Source organism: Ctenopharyngodon idella, chromosome 3 (genome assembly GCF_019924925.1).
Source record: "Ctenopharyngodon idella isolate HZGC_01 chromosome 3, HZGC01, whole genome shotgun sequence".
NCBI lineage: Eukaryota > Metazoa > Chordata > Actinopteri > Cypriniformes > Xenocyprididae > Ctenopharyngodon > Ctenopharyngodon idella.
The window spans coordinates 49,397,033-49,410,251 of NC_067222.1; the positions used below are offsets into that span (position 1 = coordinate 49,397,033).

General features: G+C 40.5%; 2 protein-coding genes across 5 annotated transcripts in view; one reads left to right on the forward strand and one right to left on the reverse strand.

Annotated features, from left to right (window-relative positions):
• LOC127508741 (NLR family CARD domain-containing protein 3-like) overlaps window positions 1–13,219 on the forward strand; it is an 89,879-nt gene that overhangs the window by 24,405 nt on the left and 52,255 nt on the right. The gene's annotated exons all lie outside the window — the stretch shown is intronic.
• On the reverse strand, window positions 1,269–11,699 carry LOC127508804 (uncharacterized). Its single transcript, XM_051887183.1, has 5 exons — window positions 10,710–11,699; window positions 10,529–10,594; window positions 3,515–3,652; window positions 3,296–3,367; window positions 1,269–2,874 (listed from the first exon to the last, which is right to left on the reverse strand). The coding sequence occupies exons 1-5, from the start codon at window positions 11,386–11,388 to the stop codon at window positions 2,663–2,665; spliced, it is 1,167 nt and encodes a 388-aa protein (XP_051743143.1). The 5' UTR covers window positions 11,389–11,699; the 3' UTR covers window positions 1,269–2,662.

Consider the following 13,219-nt stretch of genomic DNA (forward strand, 5'->3'; position numbering starts at 1 on the left):
GACAATTATATACCGTTATCAGCATATTATGTTGAAATTCGTCTCTGAGAGAAAATGCTCCGTTAAGGCAGCACCGTCACTTTTACTTTCACCTTAACCGAGGTTAAGCTTTTACCGGCATAACTTTTCCGCAAAGTTTGCACGTTGCTTCTTGTGTGATATCCATTGGCTCCCCTTCTTGGTTGAACCTTCCTTCGGAGGGCCCTGCGGATTTGCGCTACGCCACTGCGCAGAAGTGTATGACATTTGTTCGGAAGCATGGTTTGATGCAGATAATAGCGGGTTTCCATCTAACTTTGCATTAATGAAAATTCAGCTCAAGAATATGCGCATCTGCGTGTGTTTCCATCAACTGTGTAATGCGAATTAAAAAAAAAAAAAAAAAAAAATTATATATATATATATATATATATTTTTTATAATACACACACACACATACTTGTTTTCATGATATATCGGGACTTGTGAAAAAAACATGAAATATTAGGACATACCTTTCCCAATGTCCAACAGACCTGGTTATCAAATAATTTCCTACCAATGCTTCAAGGAATAGATCCATCTGTTGAGATTTTGTCTAAGGCTATATTTTGGGCAGACCTGATTTTGATGCTACTTGTGAGGACATGTTTGGGTTTTTGTGACTTATGAGGTCATAACAACAAACACTGTCATTTCATGTTTAAGTGATTTGTGAGGCCCATAGATACACATTCAATTTTCAGATTTAAATGACTTATAAAGACTCAGTAATGAATAAAATAGGGTGCATATTTGCAATCTGGCTGCTGTTAAATGTTTGAAATTTCTTTCTACATTAGAAGCAGCGGTGTACAATACAGGCATGCTCAATGCTCAGTAAACCTTTTTCATATTTACAGGTTGATAAAATCTAGTAAAACTGAGTGGCTCAGAGATATATAAAAGCTAACTCATCCTTCCTGCGATAGAAAATGCCAGCCATCTTGTCGGTGATTGGCTGGAATGTGGTTTGTTGTATTTTGGAGCAGAACCTGTGCACCTAGTGTTTTTTTGACATTACGATTCCTGTGTTGTCTCCCGAGACTGGGCTTTTTCACAGAGTATTCAGGGGGCAGGCAGCTAGCTGATCAAGGAGAGATGCCAGTACATTACGCGTATACAGGCAGGAGCCATCTTGGAAAACAGTCTTGACCAGTCAAGCCACAAACGCCGTGCTACGCGAGATGACCTGACTTAAACCTATTGACCAGCTCACTTAGCACGCCATTCGTGGCTCGACTGGTCGAGACTGTTTTCCAAGATGGCTCCTGCCTGTATACGTGTAATGTACTGTCTTTATTAAGCATCTTCTTATTAAACTGTTTGTACACTTACAAAGTTCTCAATGCATCGCCCCTAGGTTCATTTTGCGCCGGAATTGTCCTTTAAAGAACTACTCTCTTTAGCGTCATTCTATAAAGAAGAAAATTATGAATACATTATTAAAGCTTCAGCCTGAAACATTACAGTGTGTTCAGCTAACCAGTTTAATAATGTCAGAATGTACATCCCAATTATGTTAATGGAATTTAACACACAAGGCCTGTTAAAAGTAACACCCACTCATAAGGATTTTTCAATAGCTGAAAGAGCACATTAAACAACTTGTGCAAAAACAAAGCAACACTGAAAACCTGGGAAATATGTGTGAAAGTAACAATCCCTTTAAGTACTTGCTTGTTGACACTGAGGGTATAGATTACATATACTTTTAAACCTTATTCTATGAAAAAAATGATGTCAGTTAATTGAAACAATGCATTATGATATGGATCCTGAAGTAGTAAGAAAAAAAAAAAAGAAAAAAAAATGTCTGAAGGGTGGGGATAATGTAACGTAGGTCCACTGGAGGCAAGTTGAAGTGATGAACCCATGTGCAGTTTATTTCCAAACGTGAACAGATACAACATAAACGATGACTCGACTAGAACAGACTTGACTTGAAGCAGGAACAGACCTAAAGCAGGATCAGACCTGAAGCATGAATAGACCTGAAGCAGGAACAGACCTGAAGCATGAACAGACCTGACTTGGAACAGACTTGTCAGAGAACTCACCGGCAGCGGTTACAGAAAACAATCACAATACTCAACAAGAGACTATGGAAACATGAGGAGTATTTATACAGGACTAGCGGGATCACATGACTACAACAACCAATGAGAACAAGACACATGAAACAAGGGAACCAATCAGGATATGACAACTAAACCAACCAATAGGAACATAACACAAGACTAGGGAAGCATATGACATGATCACATGATGAGAAGGGAATCACATGACAAGACCGGGAGCTGAAACATGACGAGATTACAAAATAAGAGACATTAAAACAAACGTGAAGCCAAACACGAAACCAACTGTGACAGATCCAAAAAAAAAAAAAAAAAAAATCAATAGCCCTCATGAATACATGTCAACATGGCAGCTTCAGTCAAAACTAGGTGGAATGCTTGTACAAGAAATCATCAATAGCAATCCTTGAATGAAAATGAGAATATCAAAACGAAACCCATTACCAACATTTTCACTGGATATCTAAGGTGACACTGATTATAACAGCACACAGTGAGCAATTTTCTAAGTTCAACAGAAATTAAATTGCACCTGAGCCACAGTTGGCATGTTCTAGTTCTATCTATTCATCTTCCTTTTCAATTGATATGATTCTGTTGTGAATGTAGTATTTGATTGCAACCCAGTCTCTGTCTTTCAGAGCCACTGGTTCTGCCTGGAGGCAGGAGTCACAGTCCTTTTTACCTGGCACCTTGCAGCTGGTTATGAAATGAATCATGTGCCGCTCCACAGCCTTCACTTCATTACCTGTCCACTTGCTCCTCACCTTCCCAGCTGTCGGATGTAAACAAAAGAAATGTATTAAAGATGAAACAATGGCTCTGCTAAAGTGAAACATTGAGGATTTGATAAAAAAATATATATTTTGTTACATCCGTTCTCTGATAAGTTTTTTTTTTTCTCCGTTTAGTATTTCCTGTTTTATTTCACATGTCTGTCCCTATTTATTGATGCTAGTTTATCTTCTCTGTATCAGTAAGTGTTCCAGCATCCTTTGTTTCCCAGTCTTAGTCCCCTAGTGTTATATTGACCTTTATTCTGTGTACCTTGACTCCGCCTAAGCCTTGTGATTTGGATACCTGACTGCCATTTCCAGTCGTGATAATTTAGTAGTTATGATAGTATATGGCATTCATTAAATTTAATAAATTTTTCTAAAAGAGTAATGTGGATCCAAAATGCTTACAGTATTTACCTTGCTTTGCAGTGGAGCCCTTTGAAGAAGTTTGGGATGTAACCATTTGAAGTGCTGTGTTCTGCTGGGAATCTGAAAACCATGAATTTAAATATATTTCAGATAAAAGCTTCACATACTGCCCTCTCTGTGAAGGCAAGAATAAATAATTGTTTTCATTATGAACACATTCACTTTTTGGTATGCACATTTTGTATTTTGGCGCATTTTATATTTTACCATGTCTTGGTTGAGTGTTGCTGACATTTACGTTGTCCAAGACGGTTGAGGCAGAAGTGCCCCCCAAATGATCCAGGGTGGTTGAAGCATGCGAGTGCCTCAGAAGTGTCCGATCCCCAGAAGTCTCAGTTCTTGAGCCTTTGAAAAGTAAAAATGAAATATGAGCATTAAATGACAATAAGTTTGTTTGATTGCCCCACAAGATTACGGTTATAAACATGAACCTCATCTGAAAGGCAAAGGGGGAGGTGTTGCTGTATTTTATAGTAATATTTTCAGAATTACTAAGAAGTCTAGTTTCAAATATAATTCTTTTGAAGTCTTGGTGCTTAATATAACAATATCTAGTGTAAATGATAAATCACGTTTGAGACTTGTGCTGGCTACAGGCCACCATACAGACTTTACCAAAGAATTTGCTGATTTTCTATCAGAGTTAGTACTGGCTGCAGATAAAGTACTAATTGTTGATAATTTTAATATCCATGTAGACAATGAAAAAGACACATTGGGATTGGCATTTAGAGACATTCTAAACTCTATTGGAGTTAGGCAACACGTGCCAGGACCCACTCATCGCTGTAATCATACTCTAGACCTAATACTGTCACATGGAATAAATGTTGATACCGTTGAAATTCTGCAGCAGAGCGACGACATCTCAGATCATTACCTAGTGTCATGTATACTTAATTTAGCTAAGGCTGCAAAGCTGACTCCGTGTTACAAATATGTTTATTAATAATCTTCCTGATCAATTTAGAAGAACTCGATATTATTTTTCAACCCTGTTAGAAGAAAACAAACAAAACTCTAGGTATTTATTTGAAACAGTGGCTAAACTAATGAAAAATAAAGCTTCAAGCTCAGACGTTTCCAAGCAGCACAGCAGTAATGACTTTATGAACTTCTTTTACTTACAAGATTGATAATATTAGGGAGAAAATTATAATTATGCAACCGTCTACTACAGTTTTGCATCAGGCAGTGCATTGTAGTCTCCCTGACGAAAAAATTTGATTCATTCATTGCTATAGGAGAGGAAGAATTTTCTAAACTCGTTAAATCGACAACATGTATGTTAGACTCTATACCGACTAAGCTACTGAAAGAAATGCTTCCAGAGGTCATAGATCCTCTTCTTAATATAATGAATTCATCTTTGTCCATCAGGATACATACCAAAAAAGTTTAAGCTGGCTATGATTAAACCGCTTATTAAAAAAACGCAACTTGATCCTACAGAATTAGTCAATTACAGGCCAATCTCAAATCTACCCTTTCTGTCAAAAATACTAGAAAAGGCAGTGTCTTCACAGTGTCCTCACAGTACTGAGACTGCTCTCATCAGAGTTACAAATGATTTACTCTTATCATCCGATCGTGGTTGTATCTCTCTATTAGTGTTACTCGATCTTAGCGCTGCATTCGATACTATTGACCACAACATTCTTTTGAATAGACTCGAAAATTATGTTGGCATTAGTGGAACTACATTGGCATGGTTTAAATCATACTTATCTGACCGTTATCAGTTTGTAGCAGTAAATGAAGAGATGTCACACCGATCACAAGTTCAGTATGGAGTACCGCAGGGCTTAGTGCTAGGACCGTTGCTTTTTACCCTGTACATGCTACCCTTGGGAGATATCATTAGGAAGCATGGCGTTAGTTTTCATTGTTATGCTGACGATACTCAGCTCTATATTTCTTCACGCCCTGACGAAACTTACCAATTCACAAGATAAACGGAATGCATAGCTGATGTAAAAAAAAATTGGATGACTAGTAATTTTCTGCAACTTAATTCAGAAAAAACAGAGATTCTAATTATTGGACAAAAAAACTCCACAAGTAGTAACCTAGAATACTGTCTAACACTTGATGGCTGCACTGTCAAGTCATCGTCGTCAGTTAGGAACCTGGGTGTGCTCTTGGATACCAATCTTTCATTTGAAAGCCACGTTTCTAGCATCTGTAAAATTGCATTCTACCATCTTAAAAATATATCTACATTACGGCACATGCTTTCAATGCAAAATGCTGAACAGTTCATGCGTTTATGACCTCAAGGCTAGATTATTGTAATGCTCTACTGGGTGGTTGCCCTGCTTGCTTAATAAACAAACTCCAGCTGGTCCAAAACGCAGCAGCTCGAGTTCTTACTAGAACCAGGAAGTATGATCACATTAGCCCAGTTCTGTCAACATTGCACTGGCTCCCTATTAAACAATGTATACATTTTAAAATATTGAATCTAGCCATGGGGGTCACAGTACAGTGACTTCTGTGCCGGTCCCAAGCCCAGATAAATAGAGAGGGTTGCGTCAGGAAGGGCATCTGGCATAAAACATTGCCAAATTTGATCATGCGAATCATCAGTACTCTGAATTTCATACCGGATCGGTCAAGGCCCAGGTTAACAACGACCGCCATCGGCGCCGTTGACCTACAGGACGCCAGTGGAAATTGGGCTACTGTTGGTCAAAGAAGTAGAGGAGGGAGGAGAGTGTGTAGTCAGAGAGAGAAGAGAAAAGGTAAGAATATAGGACTGAAAATAGGAACTCTGAATGTTGGTACTATGACAGGGAAAGGTAGAGAGCTAGCTGACATGATGGAGACAAGGAAGGTGGTTATACTGTGTGTACAGGAGACCAGGTGGAAGGGTAGCAAGGCTCGTAGTATAGGAGCAGGATTCAAGCTGTTTTATTATGGTGTGGATAATAAGAGAATTGGGGTAGGTGTGGTCCTGAAGGAGGAGTTTGTGAGGAATGTTCTGGAGGTTAAGAGAGTGTCAGACAGGGTTATGAGTCTGAAGTTAGAGATTGAAGGGGTGATGTTGAATGTTGTTAGTGGGTACGCCCCACAGGTAGGTTGTGAGTTAGAGGAGAAAGAGAGATTCTGGAGTGAATTAGATGAGGTGGTAGAGAGTATTCCCACGGGTGAGAGAGTGGTGATAGGAGCAGATTTTAATGGACATGTTGGTGAGGGGAACACAGGTGATGAGGAGGTGATGGGCAAGTTTGGAGTTAAGGAAAGGAACCTTGAAGGACAGATGGTAGTGGACTTTGCTAAGAGGATGGACATGGCTGTGGTTAACACTTATTTTCAGAAGAGGGAGGAGCATAGAGTGACTTACAAGAGTGGAGGTAGGAGCACACAGGTGGACTACATCCTATGTAGAAGAGGCAATCTGAAAGAGATTAGTGACTGTAAAGTGGTAGTTGGAGAGAGTGTAGCCAGACAGCATAGGATGGTGATGTGTAGGATGACTTTGATGGTCTGCAAGAAGAAGAGGTCAAAGATAGAGAAGAAAACCAAGTGGTGGAAGCTGAAAAAGGAGGAATGTTGTGAGGAATTTAGACAGAAGTTGAGGCAGGCTCTGGGTGGTCAGGTAGTGCTGCCAGATGACTGGGAAACTACAGCAGAAGTGATCAGGGAGACAGGAAGAATAGTGCTGGGTGTGTCATCTGGAAGGAGGAAAGAAGATAAGGAGACTTGGTGGTGGAATGAGGAAGTTCAGGATAGTATTCAGAGGAAGAGGTTAGCCAAGAAGTGGGACATGGACAGGACTGAAGAGAATAGACAGGAATACAAGGAGTTACAGCACAGAGTAAAGAGGGAGGTGTCTAAGGCCAAGCAGAAGGCGTATGACGAGTTGTACACTAGGTTAGACACTAGAGAAGGAGAGAAGGACTTGTACAGGTTAGCTAGGCAGAGGGATCGAGATGGGAAGGATGTGCAGCAAGTTAGAGTTAAGAATAGAGATGGAAAGGTGCTCACAAGTGAGGAGAGTGTACAGAGAAGATGGAAGGAGTACTTTGAAGAGCTGATGAATGAGGAAAATGAGAGGGAAAAAAAAAAAGAAGGGGTGAACTCTGTGGAACAGAAAGTAGATAAGATTAGAAAGGATGAAGTCAGGAAGGCTATGAAGAGGATGAAAAGTGGAAAGGCAGTGGGTCCTGACGACATCCTGGTGGAGGTCTGGAAGTGTCTAGGAGAGGCAGCAGTGGAATTTTTAACTAGTGAGAAGATGCCTGAGGAATGGAGAAGAAGTGTGTTAGTGCCGATCTTTAAGAATAAGGGTGGCATGCAGAGTTGCAGCAACTATAGGGGTATAAAGTTGATGAGCCATACAATGAAGCTATGGGAAAGAGTAGTTGAAGCTAGGTTAAGGAAGGTAGTGGAAATTTGTGAGCAGCAGTATGGCTTCATGCCCAGAAAGAGCACAACTGATGCAATTTTTGCTCTGAGAATTTTGATAGAGAAGTATAGGGATGGTCAGAGAGAGTTGCACTGTGTGCTTGTAGACTTGGAGAAAGCATACGACAGGGTGCCAAGAGAAGAGCTGTGGTATTGTATGTCAGAGTGGTGCAGGACATGTATGAGGGGAGCATGACAGTGGTGAGGTGTACTATAGGTCAGACAGAGGAGTTCAAAGTGGAGGTGGGACTGCATCAGGGATCGGCTCTGAGCCCCTTCCTGTTTGCTATGGTGATGGACCAGCTGTCAGAGGAGGTCAGACAGGAGTCTCCTTGGACAATGATGTTTGCAGATGACATTGTGATCTGTAGTGAGAGCAGGGAACAGGTGGAGGAAAACCTGGAGATGTGGAGGTTTGCTCTGGAGAGAAGAGGAATGAAAGTCAGTCGTAGTAAGACTGAATACATGTGTGTGAATGAAAGGGAGGGAAATGGAACAGTAAGATTACAGAGTGAAGAGGTGAAGAAGGTACAGGAGTTTAAGTACTTGGGCTCAACAGTCCAGAGTAATGGGGAGTGTGGGAAGGAGGTGAAGAAGCGAGTGCAGGCAGGTTGGAATGGGTGGAGAAAGGTGTCGGGAGTTCTGTGTGATAGGAAAATATCAGCGAGAATCAAGGGGAAGGTGTACAAGACCGTGGTGAGACCTGCCATGCTGTATGGTTTAGAGACAGTGTCACTGAGGAAGAGACAGGAGTCAGAGTTGGAGGTAGCAGAGCTGAAGATGTTGAGGTTCTCTTTGGGGGTGACAAGGTTGGACAGAATTAGGAACGAGTACATCAGAGGGACAGCTCATGTTGGACGTTTGGGGGACAAAGTTAGAGAGGCCAGATTAAGATGGTTTGCACATGTTCAGAGGAGGGAGAGTGAGTATATTGGTAGGAGAATGTTGGACATGGAGCTGCCAGGCAGGAGGCAAAGAGGAAGGCCAAAGCGGAGGTATATGGATGTAATAAATGAGGATATGAAGCTAGTGGACGCAAGTGTTGAGGATGCAGAAGATAGGGATAGGTGGAGAGATGATTCGCTGTGGCGACCCCTGAAGGGAGAAGCCGAAAGAAGAAGAAGAAGATACATTTTAAAATATTGCTGATTACTTACAAAGCACTAAATGGTTTAGCTCCCTTAACGCATTGAGCGAGCTCTTAACGCATTATACTCCATCACGTCTACTGCTCAAAATTCCGGCCAGTTGATAATACCTAGAATATCAAAATCGACTGTTGGCGGTACAGCCTTTTCCTATTTAGCATCAAAACTCTGGAACAGTCTTCCTAGCATTGTCCGGGAAGCAGACACACTCTCTCAGTTTAAATCTAGACTAAAAACACATCTCTTTGGCCTAGCATACACATAACCCATTATAGACTTGTATAATTCAATGTTAGGCTGCATAGTTTAGATCAGCCGGGACCGGGAACACTTCCCATAAATCCTGATGTACTTCTCATGTACTCATGTACTGTCGTCTACGTTAATATTAGTCTCTGTTTATCCCGAGGTTTACCGCAGTCCGCCGGATCCAGATCTCATGAAGGACCAGCGCCAGGACACGACAACAAAGCAGTCCTGAAGTGTCAGCTAGTCTCTCCCTGTGAAGGCCTCTTTCCCTTTACCTCTATACAGATAAAACGTTGTCGGGATAATTCCAGTTCGCGTGGCTACGCAGACGTGACAAAATTCCTGAATTATACATTTTTAAGGCCTAACAAGTAGTTTGTTGATGGTCGATTTGTGAAGGACTACACGCCTGCGCACATATATATTCAAATGCGCATTCACATTTACATTTATGCATTTGGCAGACGCTTTTGTCCAGAGCAACTTAGACGCTCTACTGTTTGAGCTACAGGAAAGCTCCCTATCGACCGAACACGTGATGCGCATGTGCGCGCTGTCTGTGTTTTTCGCGGGTTTGCGCAGAGAAAACGGATAATTGTTTGGGCGGCCAGAGCGCGTTAAGGGTTTTCTGTTAGAACGGTGTCGTGTTAGCGGCCCCTAAGTTAATGACTAATGATCTTTGCAACTTCACTGTTACGCTAATTTCTATTATTACTGTCAAGCTGCTTTGAAACAATCCATACTGTTAAAAGTGCTATATAAATTAAGGTGACTTGACTTGATTGTATTATTCTATGAAATCAACCTCAATGTCAGACAACAAAAGAGCTTAGTGGAAGTCTGAACCTGCTGGCTTGAAAAGGCCCACTCATATCAAAAAGTATACTGTAGTATATCTCTCCTCATGGTGGGATATCAAGAGGAAGGGCTACCTCTCTATTGTTTTCTGTATCGGAGTAATCTTTTAAGTTAACTATTCCTCTACCTCTTACTTTACCTCTTAATTTAAATGTTCAAAGTTACATTTTTCCTTTTGACTTAACATCCCAATAAAAGGCTGTCCTAACTTACTCCTTCTGTACTGCTAACCAGACTTTTTGCAAAACATTAATTACCTTTATCATGTACTGTAACTATTGCTTTCTTAATTGTCTTCTCTCATTCACTATTTATTTATTTCTTGCTGCTGTTTAGACTTAATTGATTAAAACCTGTCCACCTTCTTTCTATTAATGATTCTAAATAATTCAGCACCATGTTTATACATAATCTCTCCCATCTTTTTACATTTATTTAAAACTGTTCCTTTAAGCCCATCTAACACTATCATCAGGTCTCTACTGTCTGTCTCCCTGGTCATAACCTAAAGATATTATCACATATAGTCAGTATATTATCACATAAGTCAGTATACCTTCATGTTGATGTAGGTCAGCAATGGTTTCTTCACTGGAATCATCATCACTCGTGCCTACTTCATCTGGTTGGGTAAAAAAAAAAAACAGTTTGGACCAAGTATTTAAATCAAAGACTAAATACAAGTATAAATGTGATATAAGAAGTACTTATAAACTACATTTAAAACTGAATTTCACCTCCAGGATTGATCTCAATGTCATCCAGCCCTTTCCCTTGCAGGTCAGACAGTCTTCCTTTTTCCATTGCTATCAACAGTTTGCTAACTTTTGCAAGCTGCAGGGTACTCTCTGGAAGCCGATAGAATTCCCTGTGGACCCTTATATCATGTCCTAGAAAGGTAGCAAGTTGATCCATTTCATTTTCTTTTAAGTTTAGTACTGTTGACAAAGTGGCAACTTGTTTCCTCAATCTTGTTGAGGTGAGTGACTCTGGGTTTTTTGCACCACATTGTTTTGAATACTTGCGGAAGCAGTCAGAGCCTCTGTAATGGGAAAGCACACATGGGCGTGCAAACAAGTACACATTCTCTGTGTGGACTTGACACTCATTCCTGTTTTTAATGAGGAGATCCATTGCAGTGATCATGTCAGGTGTGAGAAGCACGGGCACCATTCGTGACCTTTTACCTCGAATCTCAACTCTGGCAAAGTACTTTGCAACCTTCCTCTCAAACTCAGTAAGGCCCATCATAATGTCAGGATTCAACTCTGTACGATTTCTGGATGTGAAAGCCTGGAGTTCCATTTTTGAAACTTCCCCTTGCCTTCTTCTGTTAAATAGTACCACCTGCGTCAAAGTCACTTGTGCAAGATTCCCAAAGCTTTTGATGTTGGGTTCTTCCTCAAGGTCCTTCATGCACTTAGCACGCTCAGTAGCAAGAAACTTGTGCAGCAGAGACACATCCTGTGTAAAGGGCAAAACATGTGGTTTATTCCATTTGGCTTGATGAAGTGTACCCAGTGTGGCACTTGAAATGGATTCCGCCCATCTTTTCTCATACAGAGTGGAGAATTGCTTGGCAGACTCTGCGACAGCATTGCGATTTGCAATGATGGCATTGCATTGCACAATGCCTGCAACCTTAGCCAAACTGTGACCCAATTTTAAAGCCAATGATGGGGTTTTATATGAGTTGCTATCCAAGTCATAACCAGCAACAGATCTCACTGCTTGTATCACGTGGGGGAAATTACTGGGCATAACAAGGTCTTCAGTGCTCTTCAAAGGTGTTGTAGCTCTTGCAGTTATCAAGAGTCTAGCCATCTCTCTCATTTTTTGATGTATGTAATCATTTATTTTCTCATTTGGTTTCCTGCCATTGTACATTGACTCGCCAAGACTAAGGATGTCTCTTTCACTCCTTACAACTTAAGAAATGTCATCCTGGTTCATTTCACAAGCAATCTTCCAAACAGCATCATGAACTGTATCAGCTTTTGGTAGGTCAATGTGGATCCGTTTTTGCCCAACTCTAGTCTCCACCTCAACAGACTTCTGAGGGCAGTTTCTGACATGTCTCCATAGACTATCTCTTGCATAGAGTCCTTGACAAAACTTGCAGTGACTGAAGTCATTAGATTGTTTGACTCTAGTGGGTCTTCGACAAGCAACCATTTCTCCAACACCACTGCTTGCCACAGTGGCATTATGGTTAAAGTTTCCCCTCTCCTTAAGAGAGCGTAACAAATCTTTTCTTTCGCGAGATCTTTTCTTAAAACTGAAAGCCTTTGCGACATCAGGCTGTGTACTGTGAGCGGATTCGAGGTGTCTTGCCAATTTAGAAATGGCCTTATTACAATATAGACAATATTGTTTCTTGTTGTACTTGCTTTGCTTTGCTGTGTTTGGCAACGAAGTGACATTTATGGAGCTGTGCGAGGTCTTCTCTGATGAACTGTCACTGCAACTTATCACTGAACTACAATGGCCGCTGCTCATCTTTGAGGAACTAAAACTTCTCTGCTCCTTGGAACTGTTGGTACTATCCGAACTGTGGGCTGTATCGATCCCCAATGATTTTTCTTTTAACACTCTGTGGGGAAGATGATTGTCTATGATTTTTAGATCTCTACTAGAATAATTTGTGTCAGAGGAGTTGCCACTTGAATCTGGAACATAGTTGGCATCATCATAGTCGGTTGCATCCGAAGATTCATCAGTCATGTCATTAGAGATCTAAAGGAAAATGGAGAGAAAAGCATCTAATTCCATCAATAAGTTAAACATTTAATAATAGCTAGAATATTGTTATCCTAGTACCATCACATTGTGCATAACACAACATTTAAACATATTAATAAAAACCATAAAATTAAAAGTAATATTTGAGCTTCTTAATATGTTTTGTGTTTTACTATTTCATTATTGTTGTCTATTGGTATTTATTACATGGTCATTTGAGCTTGTTGATTTTTCATCATGAAATCCACCATCATCGACTGAGGGAGGTCCAACCTTTGAAATGATTAATAATTTTCATCAAACAGAAATGTTCACCCCAAGTTATATCCACTTAATGCTGATTGTCCCAAATTCACATCACACCGCTTCCATTCAGACTGCAGCCGAGATAGCGTATGTATTCCCCCAATGCCAGTTTTATGCGTACCTAGGAACCTGTGGTCAATAATTTGCATCATATCTATTCTACATGTTATATACAAATTAATACTCTCCACTTAATTTA